General features: G+C 38.1%; 1 protein-coding gene across 1 annotated transcript in view; it reads right to left on the bottom strand.

Moving 5' to 3' along the window:
• SYCP2L (synaptonemal complex protein 2 like) overlaps positions 1–22,795 on the bottom strand; it is a 57,135-nt gene extending 34,340 nt beyond the window's left edge. Inside the window, exons 1-21 of the mRNA XM_075062013.1 lie at positions 22,787–22,795; positions 20,649–20,714; positions 19,463–19,600; positions 19,242–19,361; positions 18,125–18,229; positions 14,059–14,083; positions 13,023–13,108; positions 12,758–12,846; positions 12,419–12,453; positions 11,494–11,636; positions 10,161–10,210; positions 9,179–9,224; positions 8,214–8,306; positions 8,078–8,138; positions 6,923–7,071; positions 5,439–5,499; positions 3,126–3,232; positions 2,645–2,720; positions 2,456–2,534; positions 858–915; positions 8–69 (exon numbers count right to left, since the gene is read on the bottom strand). Of these exons, the coding sequence (XP_074918114.1) occupies positions 8–69; positions 858–915; positions 2,456–2,534; positions 2,645–2,720; positions 3,126–3,232; positions 5,439–5,499; positions 6,923–7,071; positions 8,078–8,138; positions 8,214–8,306; positions 9,179–9,224; positions 10,161–10,210; positions 11,494–11,636; positions 12,419–12,453; positions 12,758–12,846; positions 13,023–13,108; positions 14,059–14,083; positions 18,125–18,229; positions 19,242–19,361; positions 19,463–19,600; positions 20,649–20,714; positions 22,787–22,795 (1,658 nt within the window). The remainder of the gene's footprint in view (positions 1–7; positions 70–857; positions 916–2,455; positions 2,535–2,644; positions 2,721–3,125; positions 3,233–5,438; positions 5,500–6,922; positions 7,072–8,077; positions 8,139–8,213; positions 8,307–9,178; positions 9,225–10,160; positions 10,211–11,493; positions 11,637–12,418; positions 12,454–12,757; positions 12,847–13,022; positions 13,109–14,058; positions 14,084–18,124; positions 18,230–19,241; positions 19,362–19,462; positions 19,601–20,648; positions 20,715–22,786) is intronic.
• Between the last annotated feature and the right edge of the window lie 4,231 nt (positions 22,796–27,026).

Raw genomic sequence — 27,026 nt, 5'->3', positions numbered from 1 at the left:
ACTGTACTTTGCTTCTATTATTTCTTTGCCCAAGCTTGTTCTTCTATTTTTCTTCTCCCATTCAATGACCTAAAAGAAAGGAGGTTATAGGATTTAAAACTATGGCACACAGAGTAAAGCTATTTACTCAGTATGTTGAAACTGAAAATAGACACACTCATCCATATTAGTTCATAGAATCACTCCAAAACTAATTAATAGCATAATCCACCATAATACCATGTTCTATAATACTTTATACTCAGAAGTTAGGGAAGGGGTGGACCAGTGAGAAAACCACCAGAACAAGGGTAGAGAAGATAGAATACTTAAAATCTTTAATTCATTCACAGGATAGGTACAGTCATGAAAGTTTGACCTTGCCTGCCCAGAAAAGACAAAAGTAAAAGTTTATTTCATGGTACCTGGACACCCGAGGCCAGGAACCAGTTATAGTAGGTTGAATTTTCATAGGTGCTGACCACTGATCTTAAATCAAATATCACTTTTATTTAGGTGTCCAGGTATTCAAATCCCTTTGAAGAGACATCAGGCTACTTCAGATGAGCTCTCTTATTTTAGGCATTTATGTTTGAAGATTCTAGCTAAGATTTCTAGGTTCTTTATTATTATTTCTCCCCCACATTACAAGGGTGAAAGAACAGACCAAGAGGCAATAATGGTAACACTCCGGAGCCCCAGTCACGGGCCTGGTTACCATTGGGCTAAGAACTGTACAAACACAGAACAAGACTGTTCTGTCTCAATATGTAATCAATAGTTGCAATGTTCTAAATTAATTGTTCTACTGTGAAGAAAAAAAGCACTTAAAGATAATTTTTTGCATGGAAATTGTGCCCCAAGACAGACATACCTACCTCTGGGGAATGTTCTTCTACAACCTGTATATCTGGCTGTTCTTCTGCGGGTGGCTCACTATAAACAAGAGAAGGAAAGGGTAAGAAAACAGTTTTAAAGTACCATCAATTTAAAGCCAGTTAAAACAAGTGATGTGAAGGTAATGCCATAGCCCAGTTAACTTCAATGCAATAAAGATTGGGGGAAAGAGGGGAGAGAATTGTTCAGTTCCAACAACACTGAAACTAGTAATAAGGGAAATACTATTCTGTACCACTATTAAGAAAGAGGAGATAACTAGGCATTACAGCTGGAGACAGTTAGTGGGACTACTACACGGCAGAGATAAAACTGTGTTAATATAGCTACTTGACAACCAAACAACCCAGAGCACATTAGAAAAGTTAACCTTGTAATACAAAGTATTTGACCAATTTTTTGGATTGGTTAAATGAAAAAACAGCAGTTAAGGTCACAGCAAGCCACTAAGAACAGGGGAAACATTCAGAAGTTCTGATTATAAAAACTTTTCTTCTATAATCAATAGACAGCTTCTCCCCACCCCAACCCTTTTTCCTATTAATGTAGTGTAACCCCTTTAGAGTCCAGACCCACTAGGGACTCACTCCTGGACTATAGCAGCAATGACTACAGAGGCTCAGGATTCCGTTGCCCAAATTGCTTAAGATCCAGGGTAGAAAGAGAACTGGCTAGCAACATTACCAGAACCAACCAGAACTCAGAGACAAAGTGTTTGGTTTTACTTTTGTTTTTTTGGCTGTGTGTTTGTGTGCAGCAGGGAGAAAAAACATCACAGCGAGGGAGGACCCTTCTATTCTCCACACTCCTTACCAAGAGAAAAGCCTTTTGAGATTCCTGGCTCACTGTCATCTCAGCAGAGACCAGAAACTTAGAAGGCTGAGGAGAATCATGGTCAGGCTACCAAGAACCAACCTAACAGCAGAGGAATCCAGACCAAAGAGCCACAAGAATAATCTTACCATCCTTGGTGTGGATGCTTTATAAGAATACCCTTGTTTGTTTATTTTGCTATTTTATTTTAAGATGGCCACTGAGTTCTGCACTGCACCACCCATCACAGACTGAGCCTAAATTCACTATTTGCCTAGCCATGTTCTGGCAGGGAGCACAGTGTTGTTTCTTCTGGCTGTAAATGTTGGGAGAGGTAGAGTTATGTATTATTGTTTGTGCTTATCTTAATCCTCTTTGCCACTGTCCCTTATTCTGAGTGCCCCATACCTAATAAAGCTCCAGTTACTGTTTTATTAATCTGGGAATTGTGATTGCTGTTTTACTTGTGTGAAATACTGACACTCCTCTGTATGAGATTGTGTATGAAATACTGTGTTCTCTGAGCTAGGAGGAGTTTCCTTGAGTGGAGGCACGAGGCACCTTATAGGTAAATCCAGGACCCATAACTATGGAAGAGAAAAGAAGGCAGCTGCAGCCATGCCTTGGGGCTAGGTTTACCGTAGTAAATACCAGTTTTGACGTAATAACAACTAAGTTCTGGATGGCTTATTAAACAGAAACATACAGAAGTTCCCTAAGAAATTTTAATCTTTTGGACAAGATCTTGTATCTCCAAAGTGCTTACCTGGTTTTATCATTCAGTTTAGGTGACGGAGTTTTAGACTTTTTTGCTGAAAGAATTTGGGAAACTGCAGCTTCACACTCTGAAAATTTTAAGAGGTAAAACAGTATTTGTGCAGATCTACAAAAGCAACCCATTTCTTAAGTGTTATGCATGAATGATATTTATAAACTACAAGAAGTCATGCCTGACCTTGGCTTAGCTTAGCATCTTCGGTTTCAGTCTGTTGGCTTCCCATGCTCGTAGTGATACCAGAACTAGTTTTATGCTGGTTTGAGATATGAAATTAACAACATGATATGCACGTGACATTAACATTTATGTTTACTCCAAGAGAAGTGCAGCTAGGAAACATTCCTGAATATTCAAATGTATTGTTCCATTTGGTGGGAAAGTGTTAGTCTGTGTGACTTAATTATGGCTGCACTTATGAACTGAAATGTTACTGAGCAGTAAAGTCTAGCATCTTTTTTTGAAAGTTTGGGAAAAACACATTTTTACCTTCCCCTGATAGCTGTGAGGTTTGGAAAGACTGGGTAAAATTTTCTAAATGACCTAAGTCACTGAAGAACATTTGAAAGTACCATCCACCATGTCTATGAAAAGAAGGGAGAAACTATTACATTTCTGCATAGGATCCCAAAACACTCATACTTACTGTAAAAGTACTTACTGATTGATCACTATATTGAGATGTCAGGATGTCAGATAAAGAGTCTGTTTTTTCAATGTTTGTAGAATCTTTCTTCCACTGTAAGTAGCTGGATTCATTAGTTATTACTGTGAAACAGTAATTTGGGAAATAATATCTTAATACGTAGATTTTCTCCTTTCTATATTTCCAACAAAATGTGAAGGGAACTACAGTCTTCTAAATTATATTGACCAACAAAAAACATACAAATCCTCCACATTGAACACATAGTCAATAGAAACAACTAGGTAGGTATTGTCTTCCCCCTGCTACCTCTCCACTGTGTTCTACACCTTTGTCTCTCGTCAGGCTATACGCTCTTTGGAGTAGGGACTATAATTTATGTTTGTACAATGCACAGAATAATGGGACCAAACTCTTCCCATAAATCATGGCTAGGTCCTCTCTGAGCTATTATTCTGCAAATATCAAACCAAACGTTCTGTAGTTGGCATTAAACCCCACAAATACATTCCATGGAGCAGCTGGGTGATCAAATACTTAAGGGGTATCTATTTTGGTGAGGTTTGGCTTCATGCGTATTTCAGATAGACAAAGAATGAACAGCAGCAAAGAGTCCTGTGGCACCTTATAGGCTAACAGATGTTTTGGAGCATGAGCTTTCGTCGACGAAGTTGGTATTCACCCACAAAAGCTCATGGTCCAAAACATATGTTAGTCTATAAGGTGCCACAATACTCTTTACTGCTTTTACAGATCCAGACTAAGACGGCTACCTCTCTGATACTTGAAAGAATGAACAGCTGCAGCTTCTAATCTACCTGCTGTCCACTTTACATAGCTGAGCGTCCACTGAATTTGAGGACCTTCAGTAACAGATTGATTTAGGAGCAGCAAGGTTGGCAGGGAGATGTGGGAAAAGCTACTAAACCAGTGCTAGTTATTGTCTCAGATAACTGGAGCTAGAAAATGTAGTTGAGTAGCAGCCTTAGGCATATCTGATGCTCTAACTGTGGCATCAATGCATCACCGTAGCTAATAGGAAAGTGGTGAGTTGCCTTTATGTTTTACACCAAAGTGAGAGTGCTGCCTAAGAGATTTGCTGCAAATTTTGTCAATTAAATCCAGAAGTACCATGAATGGTGGTAATTAAGGAATATTGTAGGAGAAAAAGCAACCCAGAGGATACAAAACTGTGGTGCCTTCTTTGTCTTAAACCTTCCTGCAGTATTTTGCCCCATTAGCATATAAAGACAGCACCACAGTCTAGTTTTTATTAGAAAATTGGGTCATGTTAGAGCCTTTGCAGTTAGTGTGAACAAGGACAAGTCATGTTTAACATCTTATCAACGGGTCGTGGTATACCCAACAGAAACTAGCGGTTTTACCCAAGTCCAGGTGACACAGTGTTAAAAAGTTTGTACCTGTCAATATTGACTGCAAAAATGTGATTAATATGTTCATTAGTATGACTTCAAGGTAGTCTTTTAACATGACCTAGTTTTCTAGAAAAGATAAGCCCCAATTTACTAATGTATAACTACTTGCATTATTTCTGAATTTCACCATATAATATTATACAAACAAAATCAAAGAGGCAGATTTACTTGTCAAAACAAGTAGACATCCCATGGGTTCAATATGCAAGGTGAGTTATGAAAAGGTCTACAGTTTTAAGATTTGATTAGGAAGACTTTATTTTTCAATTTCAAAGTTTGGAACCAGGATTTAATTTGAAAATACATGGGACTCAGCATCATTAAAAGTCTCCAAGGGAAGAAAAAAAAACAAAACCATAAGAACTGTAAGAAAACATTGCAGCTCTGGAAACAAAAGGAAGCCCAAAAACCACTTGCTGGTGTTCTTATCGAAGATGACTTGGTAAAACTTTTTGAGGTGCCTAGGTGACTTTGGAGGATAAGTCCCAAAGTGAGCTTATGAAAGTTTTACCCAGTCTTCTCATTCATAGAAAACTTACATTTTAGAGACTAATGCTAAGACTTCATATTTGAGTCTTCCATTTTTCAGAGAGAGATTTTTAAGGCATAAATTCTACTTCAGATACTAAATCCTGTTTGCAATTTTGATCCTCTTCATTAATGTTGCTTTTTGTCTTGAGACATTTTCAATGTGGCTGTATGACTTCAGCAACAGTACCTCAGTTCCCACTGTTAAAGATCTAATCGCTATGGAAATTATATAGAAAGTTACTTTTTAAAGTGAAAATCTCTACAGCTGCTGATGCTTTCTGGAGAATAGCCATTTTCTGGTGTCATTCATAATTCTTAGAATTCCATAAGCTACAAGAAATCTAGGTTTTTAAAAACTCACGTGTTCCATTTTGCTTTGTTTGTTCCTCGGTGCTGATGAGATCCTCGTTATCGGTCTTGATCTGTTGGTGTAAACTAATCTAACATTACTGTTATCTTTAAAAAAAGAATAGGTCCTGCTTTGAGCAGGGGGTTGGACTAGATGACCCCCTGAGGTCCCTGATATTCTATGAAAAACACAAACACTACACAACCACAATTCTTTATCCAAGAAACCCAATTTCCTACAAAGAAATATTTTAGGTAACAAAACATTGAATAATGCTAGTGACATATAATGTTGCTGCTCTCAGGGTATTACTGTAGTCAATACTTGGAAATCATTTACTCTGCGGCCAGGATAAAAGTATGCTCATTCACCACACATCTTTATTCCCTTGGTATTTAGGTACTTCTATGGGTTCCATAATGTGAGTTTCTTCCAAGTACTTAAAAAAAAAACAAAGTCAGTCTGTCTTCCTTCCTTGCCCATAGAGTTTCATTAGTTTACAGGAGTATGATCATAGTTTTTTTACTTTCATCTGAATATTTGAATGTTGCAGGACCCACAAGCTTCTCTTTTCCCAATGTGCATGTCATGGTCCATTTTACGCTATGAGCTAACAAGAAAACACATTTGTATTTTTAGGTTACCCATTTATCTGAATAGAATGATGTATTTCAAAGCGCAGTAATAGGATAAACTTAAAAACTTGTATTGAATCAACTATGCAGGTAAACAAACCCATTATTAGGCAGCCAGTAGTAGCTCAAGGCCTCACCTTCTAAACACAGCCATTCTTTTGGGCATTAGAAAGGAACTTTTTAAAGGGGTGGGGAATGTCTTCCCTTTTGGTCAAAGTGCCACAGCATCTAACTTACATATGGACAGTTACTGAACATCAGAAGGAGAAGGAACATTTAATTACGGATATCCGTAAGAGTACAGACAACATCAGCCTTAACCTGAGTTCACGTCCAGTATTCTGGTGGAAGACTAGGTAGACACAACCTGAATTTCTAGTGTAGAAGACTAAAGACTAGTCTATACTACTGAGGCTTTGCTGGTTCAACTAGACAGGTATAGCTATTCCAGCAAAGCTCCCTAGCGTAGATGCAGCGCATGCCAACAGAAGGAGTTTGTCTGCCAATATAGCTGTCAACACTGAGGGTTTTGCAGGCATAACTACGTTGACTAGGATGTGGGGGCTTTCCCATACACCAAACCAACATATCTATGCCAGCAGAGCTTTTTAGTTTAGACCTGGCCTTGGTAGGGGAGACAAGAAAAAGACTGCATAGTATACTAAGAAGGCTTGAAAGATTTTTCCATAGCATCAAAACAGGGAACAAAACATTTCACTCCTTCTCTGGTTAAATCTAATAGCCAAGATCTTCAGGGCTAGTTAAACTTTCAACCAACGCATTTGAAAAGTGAACCAGGATGTTTAAAAAAGTCTTATGACTGTAAATGATTATAAAATAAAGCCAAAAACTAATACTTGCCATCATTTTGTCTTTTCCCAAAACTTCGTAGAGTGTATTTAAAATATCAAATTTGGTATTGAAGTGAATTTTGATTTTTGTTACTTCTTTGCAATTGATCATAGTAGGGTTCTTCATGTATATTTTAACTATCTTTTCTCCATTATCTTCTATTTAAAAAAGGAAATTAGAATCTGCTTTAGAATTACACAGAAAGTGCTAGTATATCACTGAAATAATTTGCATGTGATTTCCCACACCAAGACAGTCACTCTTTTCAAAAGTAAATAAACATTGAGTATGCACCAAGTTTTATCCTCCTCTCATTATAGGATACAACTAAGTCTATATCCATGTCCTGGGCCTCTCCATAAACCAACCAGTGCACTTAGATGACACAGCCCTCATGGAGCTAAACTCTATACCACACAGAAGGTTACAGAGTCTCTCTGTGAGCCCTTTCTGCAGCCTTGCCGCCTGTGTATCTAAAATGTAGCAGCTAAGCCACAAACATGACCATCTTCTTCACCATCACAGCTAGGAGTCTGTGTGTCAAGGATCCATGTTTGCCCCCAATGTTAGGGAACTGCCAATTATATCCATGGGAGTAGGGGGAGGCCCAAATTAGCATTTATTGCTTCATGATCCCAGCACATATTTGATCTCTATTTTAGCTATGTTAGACAGAATCTAGTACATCCCTAAAAAGTACCCTTTGCTAGGTTAGCCTTAGAAAAAAGCCTTTCAGGGCACATTCTCCCTCTCAGTGAAGGTCTTTCCATTGACTTCAGTTAGCATTACATTGGGCCCATGGGGAAGATCATACATTTTCATGATAGGTATTCATAGCAGCAGACATTTATGTATATGCAGAATACTTAAAGGAAGTTATTTAAAAAACATGCTATTTGTTAGAATGGATTGAATGGATTAATTTCAATTCTTATTTAAATATATTGCAGAAAATAAAGCCAAAAACACAATGAAAGTTTTATGAGTTAGACTCTCGACCTCAGATTATGTTGCAAATTTTCATGTGTTAGCAGCTGACTACACTTGGCAATTGCAATCCTGTTGGATGCTTCTTGGAAGTTCAGTGTAAAGGTATGAATATAAATCTGCAGTTTCTTTTGGCTACTTTTGATTGTGAAGATAATATCCTTTGTATAATCTTACCTCTCAGACTGTAACTACTGACCACTTCCGTTGGCAGCCTCACTGAGTCCCAAAGAGTACCCTATAAAAGGATTTGGGAGTGAATTCTCTTCAAATATTTTAGCCTAATCAAAAAGTAATCAGAGGATGTGTTTACCTCAGCGCTGTCTATGTAGAAAGACACGCTCTGACTACCAGCATTGAAGTCAATCCAAAACTCCTCCAATTTCTCATCTGATGGCTTCTTCACCTTAAGAAATGGAACAACCATTGCCATTATTTCCAGAAGAATCCATACAAAAATACAGTACTGGTGCCCTCAACTGTGTTAACTAGCTTAACTAGAAATGAATTATCCTTAGCGTGACCACTTAAATTTGTTTCTAAATGGTATGAAGAGGTGAACTACTAGCCTGTAACTGACTTATAATGCCAGCAGAACCAGAAAATTGCTGTACATTAGCCAAGGGAAAATAATGTTTACTTAAGACTGAAGCAAATACTGCATGATTGTTTTGTTCAAGCTTCTAGGAAGTCTTATGTATTTGTCAGTATTTATTAAGCAGAGCTGATGGTTGCCTCTTCAGACTAATACTTCTGTTACTTAGGTTAGTTTGATAAATTTCTAAGGAGCACAGTGCCATGTATTTAACATCCGCTTACATAAAGAACTGTGAAACCTAGCCATGATATAGGGATCCTCATGTGGATCTGTAGGGTGAGATGCTAGCCTATGATCTGTTCTGTGGGGTAGGGAGGCAAACCTTGCCCTCTGACACCCATTTTGGGAGGAACTGTTCAAGGGCAATCTCCATTTTCCTTCCTGTTCCCTTCCTAGTTCCTGTAGTAAAACACAGGTGATTCATTTCATGGTCTTTAAGAGAGATCCAGTCTATTCAGCTTCTTTATTATTTGGCTGAAACAAATAGTAGGTAACTAGACAATAAAATGGAAAAACTGGTAAAACAGCAGTTTAGCAAAGCAAACATACAGGAGCATTCCCTTCACATGGTTGTAGGATGCAGAACTAAATATCTTTTAATCACATGAGGTTATTTTGTCCATTTTTAACAGTGTAGTAACAGTATAAAAAATGCTCCACAGTACATAAAAAACACTTACCTCCTCCATGTCAGCAAAAGCAGATATGCAGGGAAATGAATAAACTCTGCAAAAGAAGCATACTTGAACATAATAAATTGCTCCTGAAAAAGTCAGAATGGGAATTTAAATGAAAAACCAAAAACCTGAATGAGAGGTTAAGTCTCTTTAGACTTTTTGATCAAAAAGCTATTTTTTCTAGCAATCAAATAAGTTTGTTTTCCTTTAAGCATCTGCAATATCCTTTTAGGCAGATACTATGCAGGTATTGGGTCTTCATTCTCTTAGTAGAGGAGATCAACTCTAATAATTTTTTTTCAACTGTAAGGTAACCCACTGGTAGTTTTAAAATGTGTACTTTAGAAAATTATGTGTGACCTGTGGGCCACCATTTCATTTATAAACAGCAGTAAAGGAAGGAATACTAACTTATGAAAGAAAAGAATAAAGTTATCCCAGTGCCTTCTTTTATTAATATCTAAATAGAGTAAACAAACTAACTATCTTCCAAGGGAAGTATCAGTAGTTCAGTCACATTGGTGTGTAACACTGGACTGAGAAAAAGGCTAGATAATTATAGGAGCCACTTGTGCACTAACAGGAGACAACTGAACCAAACTGATTCAACCCTATGGTAGCTTAATAATCTAGCAACAGACTTTTGAGAGCTGAAATAAGCTAGAATACCTCCCTCATCGTGCAGTTTCTTAGCACCTTTCAGAAGGGCATTAAGTGATGTGACTAGCATAACCTCATACTTACTTTGAGGGTTGAAAACACATAATAAATGATTTAGGTGTTTAGATGGAAAGTTTTCTCTCCACAAAATAAATGCAAGATTTGTAAAAGGGGTTTATTAACCACTCATTTACAGACATGTTGCAATTTACACACCACATAACCAAAGGTTTGCATTTTTCTTTCCAAATAGTATAGACTGCCAATCACTGTGACTGTCCAGCAGGCTAGATACCACATTCCATGTTCACCATGGAGAACTTACCTTTTTTTATCCCCAAGTCTATCATTTAGTTGATTGAGAATTTTGCAGTCCTTCAAAACAAAGGACAGCTTGCTTACAAAAAAAAAAAAATTAGTTACTGTTTACACTTGTAAGCAATATTTTGTTGGGCAAATAATAGTGTGGTGACTAAGACCATCGACAGGATCACCGTCGAATGATCCAAAAACAAACTGTTAGTGTCGTTGGAGCTATCACTTGATTCAAACCCAGTTTAGTTAAATCCCACATAGGAACCACACAAATCAGTACAGGAACACTTGAGAGACGAGGAACAATTCAAAGGAAGAGAACATATTGTAACATCATAGGTCCAATGAATGTTCACTAAGGGGCTTAGTTTAGTTACCACTGAAAATCAGTGGGAGTTGGATTGGACCCATAATAGGAAAAAACTCCCTATTCAAATTATATGTACCATATTACATTAAGCTTCTGCTCAGTTTTCATGAACTGTTAGACAACACTAAATGGCTTGTCATTTAAAAAATAATTCCTCGTGGTTATTTATATTGATGTTCTATTTGAGCAATTTTCTTTACAGAAAAGAATGTTACTGTTATGTTTTTGTCATTCCTTGACTTCACTGAATTGAGGGTATGTTACATGCCTAGGTAGAATGGTCACACATTTTAGCATAATCTGTCCTCCTTCTGCTGTAACTCTCTATACTACATTCATTTTCTAGTGGTGAGAAAGGGCATTTTAGCTCTGATATAAAGCTTTGATGAATAAGTTAGGCCACTCTGGAATGAGAAAATGCACGTGGAGAAGTCTTGAGCACAAGTTTAAAAAAAGGGCTTGACAAGATGGAATATTTGGATGTAGGCTTGACAAGACATATCTAATAGCAGATGACATGATCCAAATGGCTTGAGTCAGCTGTCCTTACTTACAGTGAGTCACATAATACTCACATTAGGACTATTTAAGAAGTAGGGTTGTGAGAATCTGGTCCTAAAGTAAAAAATTTAACTGTATAAGGTCTGGTGTAAGAAGAAGGCAAGGCACAACTGTAACACACACTTGTTCTTGTAGCCTCTATTCCAGGTGATTAGTTCTATTTTGTAATTAATATTTTTAAATAAATATGATTATATACTTCTGCTAATGCTAACAATATGAAATTATTTCTTCGGCATACTGAAGGATACCTCATGTTAATACAATTAATGACAATGTAATTGAACCAAATTTCTTACAAGGACATTAAAACATCTCTTCGACATTATCAGGAACTTTATATACTAAACCTAGATTAAACTAACCCCTATATAGAACTGTCAATTTTTGTTTTCAAAATAAAGACCCTTACCGTCTCAAATTCTCTATCCTTTATCTCTTTGAAAGCTTCAGCAAGATAATCATCTTCAAACCAGTTGTGAACAAGGTCATCCCTCCATTTTTTTGTTATCAGTCTACATAGTGCTTCCGAAAGAGCAACCTGAAGGTCATAATCTACATGTGATAAATACAAGAATAGAAGTGTCCCTCAGAAAAAACAGAAGGTTAATATGATGGCTTAATGAATATCAGCCCACTGCATTAAATTTTATCCTAAGAAGCTAGTGCTTTGATTCAGTGATGACAAAAGCCAAAAGCAAAATATCACAAGCTGTTTTGAGATCTCATACAGTCCCTTTATTTTATTCAACCAGTTATAGTGCATTGTTAACTCTCTGTGCATGAGTGTCTGGGAGACATTCCATAAAGTAAAAAGGAAGAGGACTTCACCACCTCCAAAACTCCTTATGGCTGTTATTTCACTTGCCAAACACAGATACCTCAAAAATGCTGTTTTTACAGAGAAAGGCTATGATCTATATTTACATTATTTACTCGGTCAAAGCTAATATATTGGACAAAACAGATGAAACACATACGTTTTATTTTTAAATTGTTAACAGGTAGATGGACTTCTTAACCACTTACCAGGATAACAGAAAAAAATGTTAACACCTGACACTGATCTCCCACAAGTTCAGTTTTGACTTACTGTACCTGAGCATATCTTTTCCTACTATTTAATTACTTGAGTATGTTTAAGTCAGTATTAGTAGCTTTTTGGTACAAGAATGAATAGGTCCTAAAATACATTTCATCTTAATTTTTATTTTCCTCAACAATCCTGTTCAAAAAGTTAAAAACACAATGTGAAGTATAACAAAGTAACAATTCATTAGGGATTTTAGGGGGAAAAGAGCTTCAATTCATGAAAATAATGACTAAGTATTTCTTACCACCAACCTCCAGAATTGTTTTTGCCAGATCTTTCCTGAAACAACATAATCCATTAATGTTTTTTCCTTCCATATTAATCCATTCAAAGCATATGGACAGTTAAAAAAAAAAAAAACCACAACACCTTTTACTATAAAGTTGAACAAAAGTGCAACCACTCATTAAAATAAAATGAAAAGCTTGCAACTTTTATCCACACTTGTACAATCCATCAGCTTTTCACCAATTAAGTTCTATTTATAGATTATGGCCTCAGATTGTTGAAAAGCAAGTTATACCCCATAACTAAATGCTTTTCTCGCTGCAACAAATGTTACAGTTGCTGTAGAGATACTCACGTAAGCGAACACATTTCTTCAGACATAGGAAATTTTCTTCTCTCTTCTCGTGGTACACTGTCCAGCATAGAGTTCAGAGTCCTCAAAGCCTTTTTTGGAGAGGGGTGTGGGTGTGGGATGGGAGGGAAGATGGTGGAAAGAGACAGTATAGAGAAGAAGAGGAGAAATAAGCCATTAAAAGGTGGTGGGTTTTGGGGGGGGAATTTTTTTTTTTTTTTAAACATTTGACATATATTTGTAGTTTGTATTCTCATCTGAGTCTCACCTCCTGCCGAAGTGCACAGCCAACATTTGTTTCAGTCACTAGCTGTCCTAGGTCAGGTAAGAATGAATCCAGCAACTGTTTCTTTCCTAGGAGAACAGTCAAAGTTTTACATCTGGCTTAAGGCTTGTCTACACATAGAATTGCACTAATAGCTATACCAGTATAGTTGAAACAGTACAACTTCCTAGTCTGAATGCAGTTATACTAGTATAAGGGGGCTTTCTACATGATAAGGGGAATAAGCTATTCAGATAGAAGTTACTTGTATATAGCTATAACTTCACCCATGCTAGAGGAGTTGTACCAATGTAACTATTTCAGTAGGAAAAAAAAATCACACCTATAACCAAAATAGTTAAATTGATCCAAAAAGTGTGTAGACCAGGCTATTAGACAAGCATGTTCTGAATAATGCTGTTTCCTCCTCTGCTTCTAGCTGTTATTTTTAAGGCAGAGTAAGCAACTTATCTCTTATTCCATGGGGACACATATACACCCCCCCCCATATAATATATATAGTGTGTGTGCACGCACACACCCACCCACCCCTATAATTCCTTTTTGAAATTCTTATTAACCCAGAATTCTACTTTCTAGACACAGCCAAATTATAGAACTACACAGCCATTTTCAGTAGCAAATGATTTTTTTAAAAAAAATAAATATATTTATTTTCATTCCAGGGGTGGGGGACAGACACAACATGAGGATTTTGACTATACTAAACCCATTTCAATAATACCATTTACCTTGTAACAAGCTAACTACTTACTATCAACAATTTGAAAGAAAATATTTCATTTTAGTTGTAGCACTAGCAAGGGTACATGTTCTCAGCATATCCCAATAGTTACTAAAAAGGTTTAATACTCTTATTTGCATGTTACAGTAAAATTTCCTGTAAATAGTTATACATGTGGCTTTTGATGAACTCTTACTCATACAAGATCTATTTTCCCTCTTTTTTTTTAAAAAAAAAATACAAAGAAAAGGTTACTGAGACGTGCAGAATAAAAGTATGTGGAAAATCACTGACCTTCACTGTTGCATTTGCAAATAACCTGATGAAGAAAAAAAAAAAAAAAAAGAGGGGAATCTAGGTTACATACTAGATACTGTAATAAACAGTGTTAGTAAAGTGAACTGCTATGTGTTTATGCAGCCAGCACCATTCCACTCACCCCTCACTGGCATTTCTGAGACACTTTAGCACCCTAGTAGGGTATAATTTCAATTTTGCATCCAGATAAACCCTTCAGAAGCTGCAGTTACATTTAGTGAAAAATTTTAATTAAACTTATATCCTGAGATTTGCAGAAGCACTTAATGGAGTCCTCAAATGTCAAAAGGGATTTGGGTGCCTAATTCCCTTAGACATGGTTCCTTTGAAAACCCAAACCATAGCAGGAAAAGTGTTATTTTTGCCATTTATATATACACACCATTGAAACTTGTATGGTATAGTGCTAAATGTCATAACAAGACATTGATATCTGAAGAGTATCTGAAGTTCTGGGGAAAATTTAAGTAGTTTTAGAAAGTCAAACTGACCTGGTTTAAAGGGGAAGCGAAGGCTGCTTTTAAAAATATATATTTTATATTATATATAGTATAACAAATGGAAGAAAGGGTAAATTGATAGTAATTAATATAAATCAAAATTTATGGCCTGCAGAGTTAGTGATAATAAGGAGTTTTTAAAATGTATTAGGAACAAACAGATACCTGACAATGGTATCAATTCATTACTAGATAGAAATGGTAGGATTATCAATAATACTGTAGAAAAGGCAGAAGTATTAAATATTTTGTTCTGTATTTGGGGGGAAAACAGATGATATAATCATATTGTATGATAACGCTCTGTCCATTCCATTAGTAGCTCTGGAAGATGTTAAGCAGAAGCTACTAAAGTTAGATTTCTTTTAATCACCAAGTCCAGATAACTTGCATCCAAGAATTTTAGAAAAGCTGGCTGTGGAGCTCACTTCACCATCAATGCTGATTTTCCATAATTCTTGGAGCATTGGGGAAGTTCCAGAAGACTGAAAGAAGCTAATGTTGTGTCAATTTTTTAAAAAAGGGTAAATGAGATGACTTGAGTAATTACAGGCCTGTCAGCCTGACATTGATCCTGGGCAAGATAATGGAATGGCTGATATGGGACTCTGTTAATAAAGAATGTTAAAAGGGTAATGCAATTAATGCCAATTAACATGGGTTTATGGAGAATAGATCCTGTCAAACTAGCTTCACATCTTTTTTTAAATAAGATCATATGCTTGGTTGATAACGGTAATAGTAGTGATGTAATATATTTAGACTTCTGTAAGGCATTGGACTTGGTACTGCATGACATTTTGATTAAAAATTAGAATGATAGAAAATTAACATGGCGCACATTAAATGGATTAAAAACTGCCTAAATGAAGGTCTCAAAATGTAACTGCAGACAGGGAATGATCATTTAACAAGTGTGTTTCTAGTGTGATCCCACAGGGCGTCGTGGTGAGTTCCCAGGGTGACACTATGGCCAAAAGAGCTAAATGAGATCCTGGGATTCATAAACAAGGGAATCTTGAGTAGGAATACAGAGTTTATTATACCTCTGTATTTAGCATTGGCAGGATTAGTGCTGCAATACTGTGTTCAGGTCTGTTGTCCACAATTGAAGAAAGATGTTGATAAATTGCAAAGAATTCAGAGAAGAGCCACAACAATGATTAAAAGATTAGAAAACATGCTTTATAAGGTAAATCTACACCGCAGTAAAATATCTGCAGCTGACTCATGTCAGTGGACTTGGGCTCGTGGAGCTCAGACTGTGGGGCTATACAAGTGCAGTGTAGACATTCGACTTTGGGCACCTGGGCTCCAGCACACTCATGAACCTCTATGCTGCATTTGTATAGCCCCACTGAATGAGACCAAGTCCACTGATATGGGCCAACCATGGGTACTTCATTGCAGTGTAGACATATTCATAGGGATTAGACTCAAGGAGCTCATCTATTTAGTTTAACGAAGAGAGGGCTTAAGGGGTGACTTGATTACAGTCTATATGTATTTACATGGGGAACAAATCTGTAATAATTGGCTCTGGAACCTAGCAGAGAAAGCTGTAACATAATCCAATAGCTGGAAGTTGAAACTAGATAAATTCATTCTGAAAAGAAAGTGGGCATTTTTAACACAGAGTAATTAACCACTGGAACAATTCACCAAAGGTCACAATGGCTTGCCCATAACTCACAATTTTTAAAGTCAAGATTGAGTGTTTACTCAAAAGACCTGCTCTGGGAAATATTTTGGGGAATGTTCTATGCCCTGTATTATGCAGGAGGTCAAACTAGATCACAATAGTCCTTTCTGGCCTTGGAATTTATGAATGGACACAAATGAAGGAACACAAAAGGAATGGACCTAAAAACTGAGGCTAGAAAGACAAATCAGAATATAATGCAATTGTGTATCTTTTTTAAATATATTATTAATTGCCTCCTCCATGCCCAACCATGCATAAATTATTAATACAATTCCACTTCTGGTTTTATTAGCGGTCTGAACAAGATAATTTAGCTCTGCTAAAGTTTCTTTTAGACTGTCTTAATTATAGGAAGATTTCAGTTACCATTACCTGCAATTGATAATTTACTGTGATCAAACAGGTTTTGATATATAGACTTGACTGTACAGCTTAGCTCGTGTACAGCAAAATAGGATATGGCGTCTATATACACATATATTGCAAGATAGCTTATGTAACCCATTTTCCAATTCTCGATAATAGAAAAAGAAGAAAAAAAAAATCTTTTCTGATGGTCAAAGCCTTAGCAACCCAAAAGCTTAATAATGATTTTAATCACATTTGCAATGAAAACAAGAGAAATTAGAGTGGATTGAAGATAAAAAATTTCTAAACCACAAAAAATTCTGATATTTCAACATTTGTTTTTGTCCTAAATTGTGGGATGAAAAGTCAATTTGTTTTTGTGTGGAGTGAAATGTTCAGAAAAATGTCTATCCAATAATGCTGATACATTTTATTTAGGTCTGATTCTAGATTAATTTGTCTCTCCCTGAATGGCCAGACTATATCTTCTGTTATTCACTGGAGCACAGGACTCCCATTCTATGTCATGGCAGTTAAAGAACAGTGGAGACCATGGTGCACCATTGGAGATGTAGTCTGGCCAGGCAAATCAGAAGGGACATCAGTCACCTTCACTACAATTTTCATGAGGCATTGCAGCAGCTCAGGAAGACAGATTACATGTCTTATTTTGGCTTGGGTCAACATTTCAATTCTATTTGACTAACCAAAATATTTCAGTTTGAATCAGCCTGACATGAAATATTCTCTTTTTATTTCTGGGAAAGGAGAAGTACAAGAGTGTCAACAACAACAAAAAATCCACTAGAAAATGTTGATTTTTGTTATTTTGCAGGATCTCTGTTTTCAAACAAACATTGATGGAAAATTCCCAGCCATCAGGTATGGTTAAAGGGATCAACAGACAGTACATTAACTTACTCTAGAACTATTAGTTTTTGCCCTAATGGGCAATCTATGTATCTGTTCATAAAAGTGAGCACTAACATGTATTAAAATCCAAAATTACTCACAGCCACCCCATTCTCACATCTCCTTTTTTAAAGGGGGATCTTTTTAAGAGATGCCTCCTTGACTACCTAGGATTGTAAGATATACTCATACACAATTATAATCCTTCAAATTGCTATTACACATTAGGAACATCTCAAAATTTGGAACACATTCGTGAGGGGAGCATTCAAGCAAAAGGCATAACACCACTATGCAAGTTCTGTGTTGATGTGCTTTTCTGAGCTACAACAGTCCTTTACCTCAGATTTATTTCTCAAGAAATAACAAAAGGGTGCCAAAAGTTTCCCTAGGTGTCTTTTTTTCCCTAAGTTTGTTCAGTTATTTTAATAAAAACAGTGCTCATTTTTTTTTTTTTAAAAGGCAAATTCTTGTGTTTCTTTTCTGCAATGGTGGTGCTCTGAATAAACAAACTGCCTTTCTAATAGGAGGTCGTCTCCACTGAAGAAAGCAATGGATTTTTGAATTGGGTACTTACCAATGCAGAGTCAAAGAAATCTTCCACAAGTCTCAGCAGAGATTTATTCTGTTCTGGCTCTATGAGAATCAAAAATTCTCTTGCTCTTTCAAACCAAGATACCATGTAAAAATTAAAATAAATTAATAAACCAGAGATTGCTAACAATGATTCAGTTGAATGGATTTTCACCTCAAAGACATCAGTAGCTAGAGACATTACACAAACACACAAGATTGCTTGATCACTGAGCTTAGCAGTACCACACTGCATTAAAGGTGACTTGCAAGCGAAATTTGTAGAAATCCCATCTTTTTTAACAGTACTTTGTGTTGTTATTATTGCCTCTCCCAGCACCCACTAGTTAAGAAAAAAAGAAACAAAGAGCAGCAACTCACCTTTCCTCTGCCTTTATGCTCCTGTGAAATCTACATCCCCACCGCATCTGACCCCTGCTCTGCTGTGATGCTCCAGCACACATTATGCTGGTGACATAATAACTATTGGGGAACTCTTCTGGAGGAAGTCAATTTTTTTTTTATTCTCTACTTATGGTTTTGCAGCATCTCTTATTTTGTAAAGAAATGCTGTTAAACCATGTGAAATCATACACAAAGGACACCTCTCCATCCTGTATAGGTTACAGGAAGATCTAGAATTCTGTAGAGGTTTTGTATGAGCTTCTAAGGGCTTTGCAGAAGCTAGCTGGGCAGCCTGTGGCAGCAGACTGCACATTGCAAGACCTAAAAGGAACTGGGTGAGGAAAGAAAATTTCAGTTCACATGCAGACTGTCCCTCTTAACCTGGTTAATGGTGAGTATTCAGTACATGGTTTATAACAAGTTTTTAAAAGTAAGACTGCTTTCTTTTAAATACTGTATAAAAGTCATTAGCTTCTATTCTAAGCAATGCAAAACAAATGTAATATTTAACTGAAACTGAAGACAAAGCAACAAAAAAAAGCTCTACTCAGTTTGGTGACCTAGTTCATTTCATCCCCATTAAAAAGGATCCCTGGGATTTGATTTCAGAACAGCTAAGTCGTCACATCTTAATGTTTTCTCTAAAAAAATAAATAAATCCCATCATCAAATTGCAGTAATTTGATTACACAACTAAATGTGAACATTATACTTATCTTTGGTATCAGTCCTTGCTGAATAAGCAAGCTTGCCCCTTCTTGAGGATCACTTTTAAAGTACAGCTGAATGCATTTCAACAACAGGGAAACATTTTGGAATTCATTCTTGTCCAACTCCTATAAAACATTTTCCATCATAATTTGATTACTATCTTAGACAATTATATTATTATTTAATTTGAGTCTTAACATAATACAGTATAAGTTAGCCAACTTGCCTTTTTCAGCACTTTGTCAAGTTGGTTAAACAATTGTTTGCTGTATTTTTGAGGAGGGTAAATTTCTTTTTCTTCAAACAGTTCATTTATTTTCTGAAATCCCTTTCCCTTAAAAGCATCAGTTATGAGTGATTCAAGCTGGGGAAAAACATGAAGAATGATCACTTTGAAAATAATCTTTATTCTTTAAACATATGTATTTTATATTATATTTCATAAACATAGCTTATCTTCCCACCTATTATAACAGTGCTTGTTGGGGGTGTGGGGGGAGGACAGAGAAGGGGACTTTCAATGAGAATTTGAGCATTATATTTTTAATTTTTATATCACTTCCTGTAAAAATATGGGCATAAATTTTCAGAAGTGACTAGTGATTTGGGATGTTTCAATTTTTCAGCATTTAACTTCAGACACCTCCAAAGAGCCTGATTTTCAGAGAGTGGATGTTCATAATTCCTCCAACTCAGCCATTTCATAACTAATTTTATCACTTCTTAGCATTCTCTAATCAAACAATGAAGTTGATAGTCAGTTACCTACTTGACTTGTAAATACCAGGGCCATCCAGAGGATTCAGGGGGCCTGGGGCAAAGCAATTTCGGGGGCCCCTTCCATTAAAAAAAAAAAAAAGTTGCAATATTATAGAATACTATATTCTCATGGGGGCCCCTGCGGGGCCTGGTGCAAATTGCCCCACTTGCCCCCCCCCCAGGCGGCCCTTATAAATACTGCTGTAAGATACCAAAATTAACTGTTGTCACCTCCATTAAAGAATTTACTTGTTCAGAAAACATTGTTTTTATATACATTGCCCATTTGTGTGTGTGTGTGTGTATACACACACACACACACACGTACTTGGATGGAGCTGTGTGTATGTGTACACGCACACACCCACACAGAGTTCCATCCAAGTACATCAGATGGACTCATTAGCACTGACCCAACTGTAGGACTAGAGCCTACATATGGCTCATACCATATTTGCCCTCTTGCTAAACGTTCTATTACATTTTCCATTCCATCAGTTTGTATATGTATGTCATTATGTATTCACTTCTTTGACTACATAAAATTAGGAATTTGAGAGTATGTTGAAAATTGATGTATATAAGATCATGTCAGTAATGGCTATTCAAAAGAAGGTGAAACAGTTTGGAGAGGGTTATTACAAAGTATTTACATAGTATTCTGTTCTGGATGCCATGTTTTCCTTTATCTCACTGCTCTGTTCTTGACTTTCTTCCTCCTTTAAATGAAAAAGGAGAAAAAAAACACTCATTGCTGCTCAAAAAATGAAAAAAAATGTACTTTGTAATCAAAATCTCTTTTGATCAACTACTTTTACTTGCATGTTTTTAAGACACTATTTCAAAATTTCTCCTCAATCTGTCAAACCACCATTGCTTAAAAGTAATAACTAAATCACTAAAACAAAATTATAAATACAGAAAGCCAGGTTCTCATTCCATTACGTCACTCCACAAATATGCAGTTTTACAACCAAAAATCCCAAATTCAAATTCCCTCCCCAGCCTCAGCTCCATCATAAGAGTTTCCACAACTGGGTGGGGAGGCACTACAGCAGTTGGAACTGTAAAAGTCCACCAGAACAAAGACAACCAATGTATGTGGAAGAAAAGTCTTGGTAATTATAAAACTTATATTGGTTCTGTAAATAAGTAACATTTCCCCAAAAGTGGTAAACTTTCACTTACAGAATGAATCCATATTTAAATTTTGTTCTAAAAGTTACAAAAATCGTAATTTTAAAAATAAAAGCCAGAAAAACAAAGTAAACCTTCCTTAGAAGAAGCCTGGTTTCTGTAACACATGATAAAATTAACCGGCCAGATGAATCCTTAGCAGCATTCAAGAAAGGATACAGCCATAATGACATTCTAATATTTGTTTGTTTTTTCCTTTTGGTGGCTCCGTTCATCAGAGGGGAGAAAATGCTCCACAAAGGGATCAATCTTGCAACCCTCACTGAGGCAAGTAATCCCAGTATTGCTGGAGATTTTCTTAACATGGCTAAGGATTAACCCAGGACGTTAGTTCCAGTGTGTGTTACAGTACCAAGGTTTTTTTTCCTTCTAATAAGTGACTACTGACTTATACGAACTTTAAACAGAGCCCTTTTTGTACATGTGATGTTTCCTTAGTAAAGCATTAATCAAGTTTTTATTAAGTTATTATTAATTACTTTTAAGAGAAAGAACCAAGCACTGCCTGCTCCCCCAAATTACCAGAATACCCCGGATAGTATGTAACGAGATAAAGGAGAGATTTGTTGCTGAAACTCCAAAAGAAAGTAAAAATGGCTCAAGCTCCGGCTACCAGTGGCTCTCTCCTCCCATCATCACAGTAGTTGGGACTCTTGAATTCTGTGGTAGATTTTAATATTAAAAGTACAAATAGGGAAGAGCTCTCTGTTCTGGAATTCATTCCCCTGATTTTCTTACAGAGCCAGAAGCTTTTGGCCTTTAGGTCACCCCAAAGGCTAGACACTAAATAGAGGGATAGATTTTATTTCATGAATAGCCTTTATTGACACCATGATTCCTGCATCATGTTTTCGTTTGTTAAAAAAAAAAAAAAAAAAGAGAGAACTTTGCAGTGGGGACCTCTGACATGGTAAATTAATATCCTTACAGCGCAGCCCAAGAGAGCTGGGGGACAAAGCTGCAGTTAAAACTGCGTGGGATAGGATGCCTACAGGGAGCCTTTGTTGCCTTGGGGCGGGAGGGGGAGAGAAGAAGAGTATGATTTGAAAGGGATGAACAACAGGGATCAGACCTTAAAACCATGCCACTGGATAGACACCGAAGGTTGGGGGCGATGTGCTAATCGATTTTAAAGCCAGTTGGAACTAGAGAATAGAACTGGCTTTAGATTTAAGGCGACCTAACCCTGGGGTTTTTAGAGCGGACTAGTCCCAGCTGAGCAAGGAACCTGGCATAGGACTGGGCAGTAGAACTAGATCCCCTTTCCCAGGCAGAGGGGACTAAAAGCAAAGGGAGGAAATTGGAGAGGGGCCCAGCCCAGGGCACAAGGCCAGTCCCTTTTGCACTTAGGTGAAGGAGAAGGAGTAAGAATCCCCTTTACCTGCCACAAGAGGCAAGGGCAAGCCCCATGGAGCAGTAGGAAGAGAAAGGAGAGAGTGAACGAACACCCCCGGCCCCGCCAGACAGGAAGGGGGGGGGAAGGCTTGGAGGGAGAAAGATAAGCGTCCATCAGCCAGGGAACTAGAGCAGCTGATTCATGGGACAGGGCCATTTCCCGGCCTCGATTTTCGGCGCCGCCCGCTCGTTCACTCACCTTCAACATGGTGCGAATCCCTTAGAAAGGGAAGAGGCGACCACGAGCCACCCAGCTGCGCCCTTAATGAGACGCCGAGCAGCCCTCGTGTACTGCCCAGGTGCAGCTGGTTATGGAGCCCGGGGCACCCCCTGCCTCGCTCGAGGGGACAGCTGGGCTTGGGCCAGGGGCCCGGTCCCGGGAAAGGGGAGTCCAGAGAGAATCTGCGTTGGGGGAATCTGAGGTCGCTTCTCGCTACGGAGCTTGTCTCCAGCCTGACCAGCGGGCATGGCGCTTTGCGCTCCTCCAGGGGGGCAGGACTGGGGACCGACCTCGGGGGGGCTAAGCCTCTAGGAGCCCGCTGTGGGATCTGCATCTCAGGGAACTTGCAGCTGGGGACAGAGATCTCAGAGAGAACTTGCAGTGAGGGTTGGTTTCCACTTAGGGCTGTATGATTTGGCCGCAGGTTCCCCTCAGCTAAGCGAAAAGCAACGTGGAGGCTGCAGTAGGACTACAAGATTTGACCAATGAGTTGCAAACTTGTTATATGGGGGGCAGCCTGGTAACTTTGTAATGAATTCAACGGTATCTCAAAGTAGGTTACTACTTATACAATTACAGATCATAGAATCAAAAGGTTGGAAGGGACCTCACGAGGTCATCTAGTCCAACCCCCTGCTAAAGGCAGGACCATTTTCCCTAAATAATGTTTTGATTAACTGAGTCTTGGAGGTGGGGAGAGTTGCACAATAGCGAGCTCATGTAGATGCTACTGCACTAACCTTTAAGATGCAACCAACTCCAGAATAAGGAGCCTAAACACCAATCTTTGGCTTCACTGGGACTACTCAGTCATACGGATTACTCCCAGCAGTTAGTTTGAGGAAGAGGCCCACGGATTTGTAATTATATTTGTTCTGAGGAACTACTGATCAAACCCCTGAAATATTTTGTATGATCAAAGCCTTCGATTTGAAAATACTTTAAGCACACGCCTGACTTCATGTATATGGATTCCATTGAAGTCAATATGTTTAAGTAAACGTATGCAGCTGTTTAATTGCAGGATTAGGCTTTAACTGATTAGGAAGAGAAACAATTAAACCGACTCTACACAAAGTAAACAAACTGAAAAAGATGAGAAAATATTTTTGCTAAACTAAATACAAAATTTGCAGACTACTTCTAAATTGACTGTGTTCTTTCAAAGCTGATACTAAATAAATAACATGTAAGACCGCTAGATAGTATTCATAAATATTCAGGAGGGGCCTGAAAAGTTGTTGGTTTTTGGCGGCGTGGTTTTTTTTACGAGTAAAATAAATATACATTAGGCCTGATTACGCCTATGGAAAGTGGTAAAAATGCTACCAAATAAGAGCTTTCCACTTACACTGACAATTGGTTAGATCTAGACTAACTCGGCTACCCCTCTGATACTTGACACAATAGGTTTTAACATCCACTTTACACAGGTGCAAATGACTCCAGGGGCGCAAGGCAGTGGCGAACCAGGTGCCTTGGTTACAATTATTTCCCCCGTTACATGCGCCTCCGCCGCGAGGCGGACAGTCTCTCAGCATTTTCACAGACACTTCCATTCTGCAGCATTTTATTTTGAATGACTGCTCGGTGCTTTCCTGCAATGATATGATCATGCCAGGGAGGGTAAGTGCTTGACATTTAAACCAAAACAAACAGGAATTAACAATCCACTTCTTCCTGGACAAATCCCCTCCCTCCCCTCAGCTGCCTGACAAAGGAGCAAGGGTGTCTGGCCCTCAGCCCAGCTCAGTGATTTCCCTAACCCCCAGTTTTGTGAACTAGTTACATGCCAAACCTGGTGGCTGAACTTTGTGATTTTGTCCTCACCCCACAACTATTTCACATTTGGGGACTATACCCTCAAGTCAGCAGCACTGCTATGGGTACCTGCATGGCCCCACAATATGCCAACATCTTTATGGCTGACTTAGAATAAGGCTTCCTTAGCTCTCATCCACTGATGGACCTATTCTCAGGAATTTATCTAGTTCTTTTTTAAATCCTGTTTTAGTTTTGATCCCCTGAAGCCCAGGGCAATCTGTGTCTCTGGCCATTCTCTGTGGATGGAGTTACTCTGAAGGCTTCTCCCTCTGACGTTTCATCTCAAGGGGGTGGGGTCCTCAGCACAGGGGTCTCTGCTGTAAAGTTAGGGCAGACTCGGACAGCAAAAACTTTTCCTTGGGCATCGGCGTGAACTTGCTTGCTCCCTTGAGTACTAGAGCCAACTGACTTTCCCTCCCTTCCTGCACAGTTGAGGCTGCAATGAATACTTCTACAAGTGGGGCTAGGAGGGGCACTCTGACCCTCATTGTTTTGGACTCAGCTCTTCCTCCGTTAATCAATGACGTCAGTTTCTTGGAGTGTGAAATTTGCCTAGTTAAGAAAGAACGTTCTAATGAGCCAGATCCGGTAGCCTTAACTCTGGCAAAAACGCCATTGATTTCACTGGAGAGTTTTACCCGTGGAAAGACGGCTGGCATCTGCTCATGCATCTTACAGATGCAGTTCCAGCCCGGGAATTGTTATACTGAACAAAAACAACTACAATTCTTTCCCTAATCTCCGTCAGATTTCAGGAAAGAAAATGTCTCTTTAACCCATTAAGGGAGGGAACTGGGGCCTTTTTTGCAATGGAGAAGAAAGATTCTCCTTTTGCAGTAGCCAGCTCAGATCGCAATTATTTTTGTGTGAGCAATATTACACAGCCCCCAAAGTTGTATACAGCTAAAAGGACACACGCTAGACGGATGAACAAAGTAACTAATTGGAATTTTTTTGGAGTGCCCTTGTGAGTAGAAGAGAAGAATCGGGACCCTTGCTGGCTTGAGAAGTTATTTCCCGATTAAAAGGAAGAAGAGAACTGCTATTAAATTAAGACGAAAATTTTGTATATTTCACAGGTGAAGGAACGAGGAACCTAGTCAGCGAATCGGAAATGCAGTGGCAAGGCACACTATCGTGTCACATACTGTAGAAACGCAGATGTCCAATTTCTTTCCAGCTAAAGGATAAAGCTGGCTTTCAATGTCTTGCCACATCTCCATGATATTAAGCGACAACGATGTTTTACTTATTAGGTTTTCTAATGAAAGAGTAAAAATAAAAAGTTATTTCTTTAAGTCACACCAAATATTGTCATGCATCAATCATACAAGTTCCACTGAAGACGCTGCTACGCGTTGATTAAAGTAGTCGCTGTTTTATTTCTTAATGTAGAGTAAGGTAACCATTTCGAATAAGTGTGTGTAGAAAGGGCACAAATATGAATAGCACAACAAATTAATTAGTAAGAGCAGCATGTTTTCTTTGTATATATGCATAAAGCTAAAGAACAATAGGCTACATCATAGTGATAAGTATCACTCCCAAGTATCACTTTCAGATCATAACAAACTTGTTCAGACATATTTGAAATTAGAGGCTAGTGATCCGAATTTCTCTAAGTCCTAGTTGTGTCAAGCTGCAAATAGTGATGCAAAATAAAAGTTCCATCCTGGACTCATTGAAATCAACGGCAAAACTCCCATTGCTTTCAATGGTGCAGGCTTAGGCCTTTAATACTGTGTCCGTTTATATTTTCGGAAAGTACCTTCGGATAAATGAGGATACCCATAGCCGCTTGCGTGATTTTGTGTCTCGGGGACACTGCAGCGGAGATGAGCAGCAACCTGATTCCTGCAGCTGGAACCTCTGCGTAGCTGCAACCACACAACAGAAAAGGCAAATCCACTCGAGCAAGATTCCTATCGGTTTCCATGAGAACTTTGTTTAAGGAACGATCGCAGAATAAGTTGGCTCTGCTAAATAGAAAGATGTCCGCAATCGCAAACCTTTAGTTCCTCTACAAACTGTATCCTGCAGCAGCTACACAAATGATCAGCTGCAATGTGGGAAAAGAAAATTGTTGCATTTAACTCTGAACATATCAGCTTGAAAATAAGTAAGGAATACATTGTCGAACAATGATTTCAGCTGATCTGTGGTCTTGAAATAGGGTGATTTATTGTATAGCTCTGGTGCCCTGTTACATGAGAAGAAGTGAATATGTTTCACCTGCATCCATTCTTCTCTGGTTTTCATTAGGAGGCTTAACTGGATGGAATTTGGGATAAATAGATTTGTAACGTAGATTCCCGCCTCGTGTGTTTAGCAGATAGAACTCCTTCTGGAACAACAGACTGACTAGGTTTCACACAAGGCGCGGGTAAATAGCAGC

This window comes from Chelonoidis abingdonii, chromosome 2, assembly GCF_003597395.2.
Source record: "Chelonoidis abingdonii isolate Lonesome George chromosome 2, CheloAbing_2.0, whole genome shotgun sequence".
In the NCBI taxonomy this organism is placed as follows: domain Eukaryota; kingdom Metazoa; phylum Chordata; order Testudines; family Testudinidae; genus Chelonoidis; species Chelonoidis abingdonii.
Note: the sequence above shows the minus strand (reverse complement) of the source record. Positions and strands in the feature narration are given on the sequence as shown.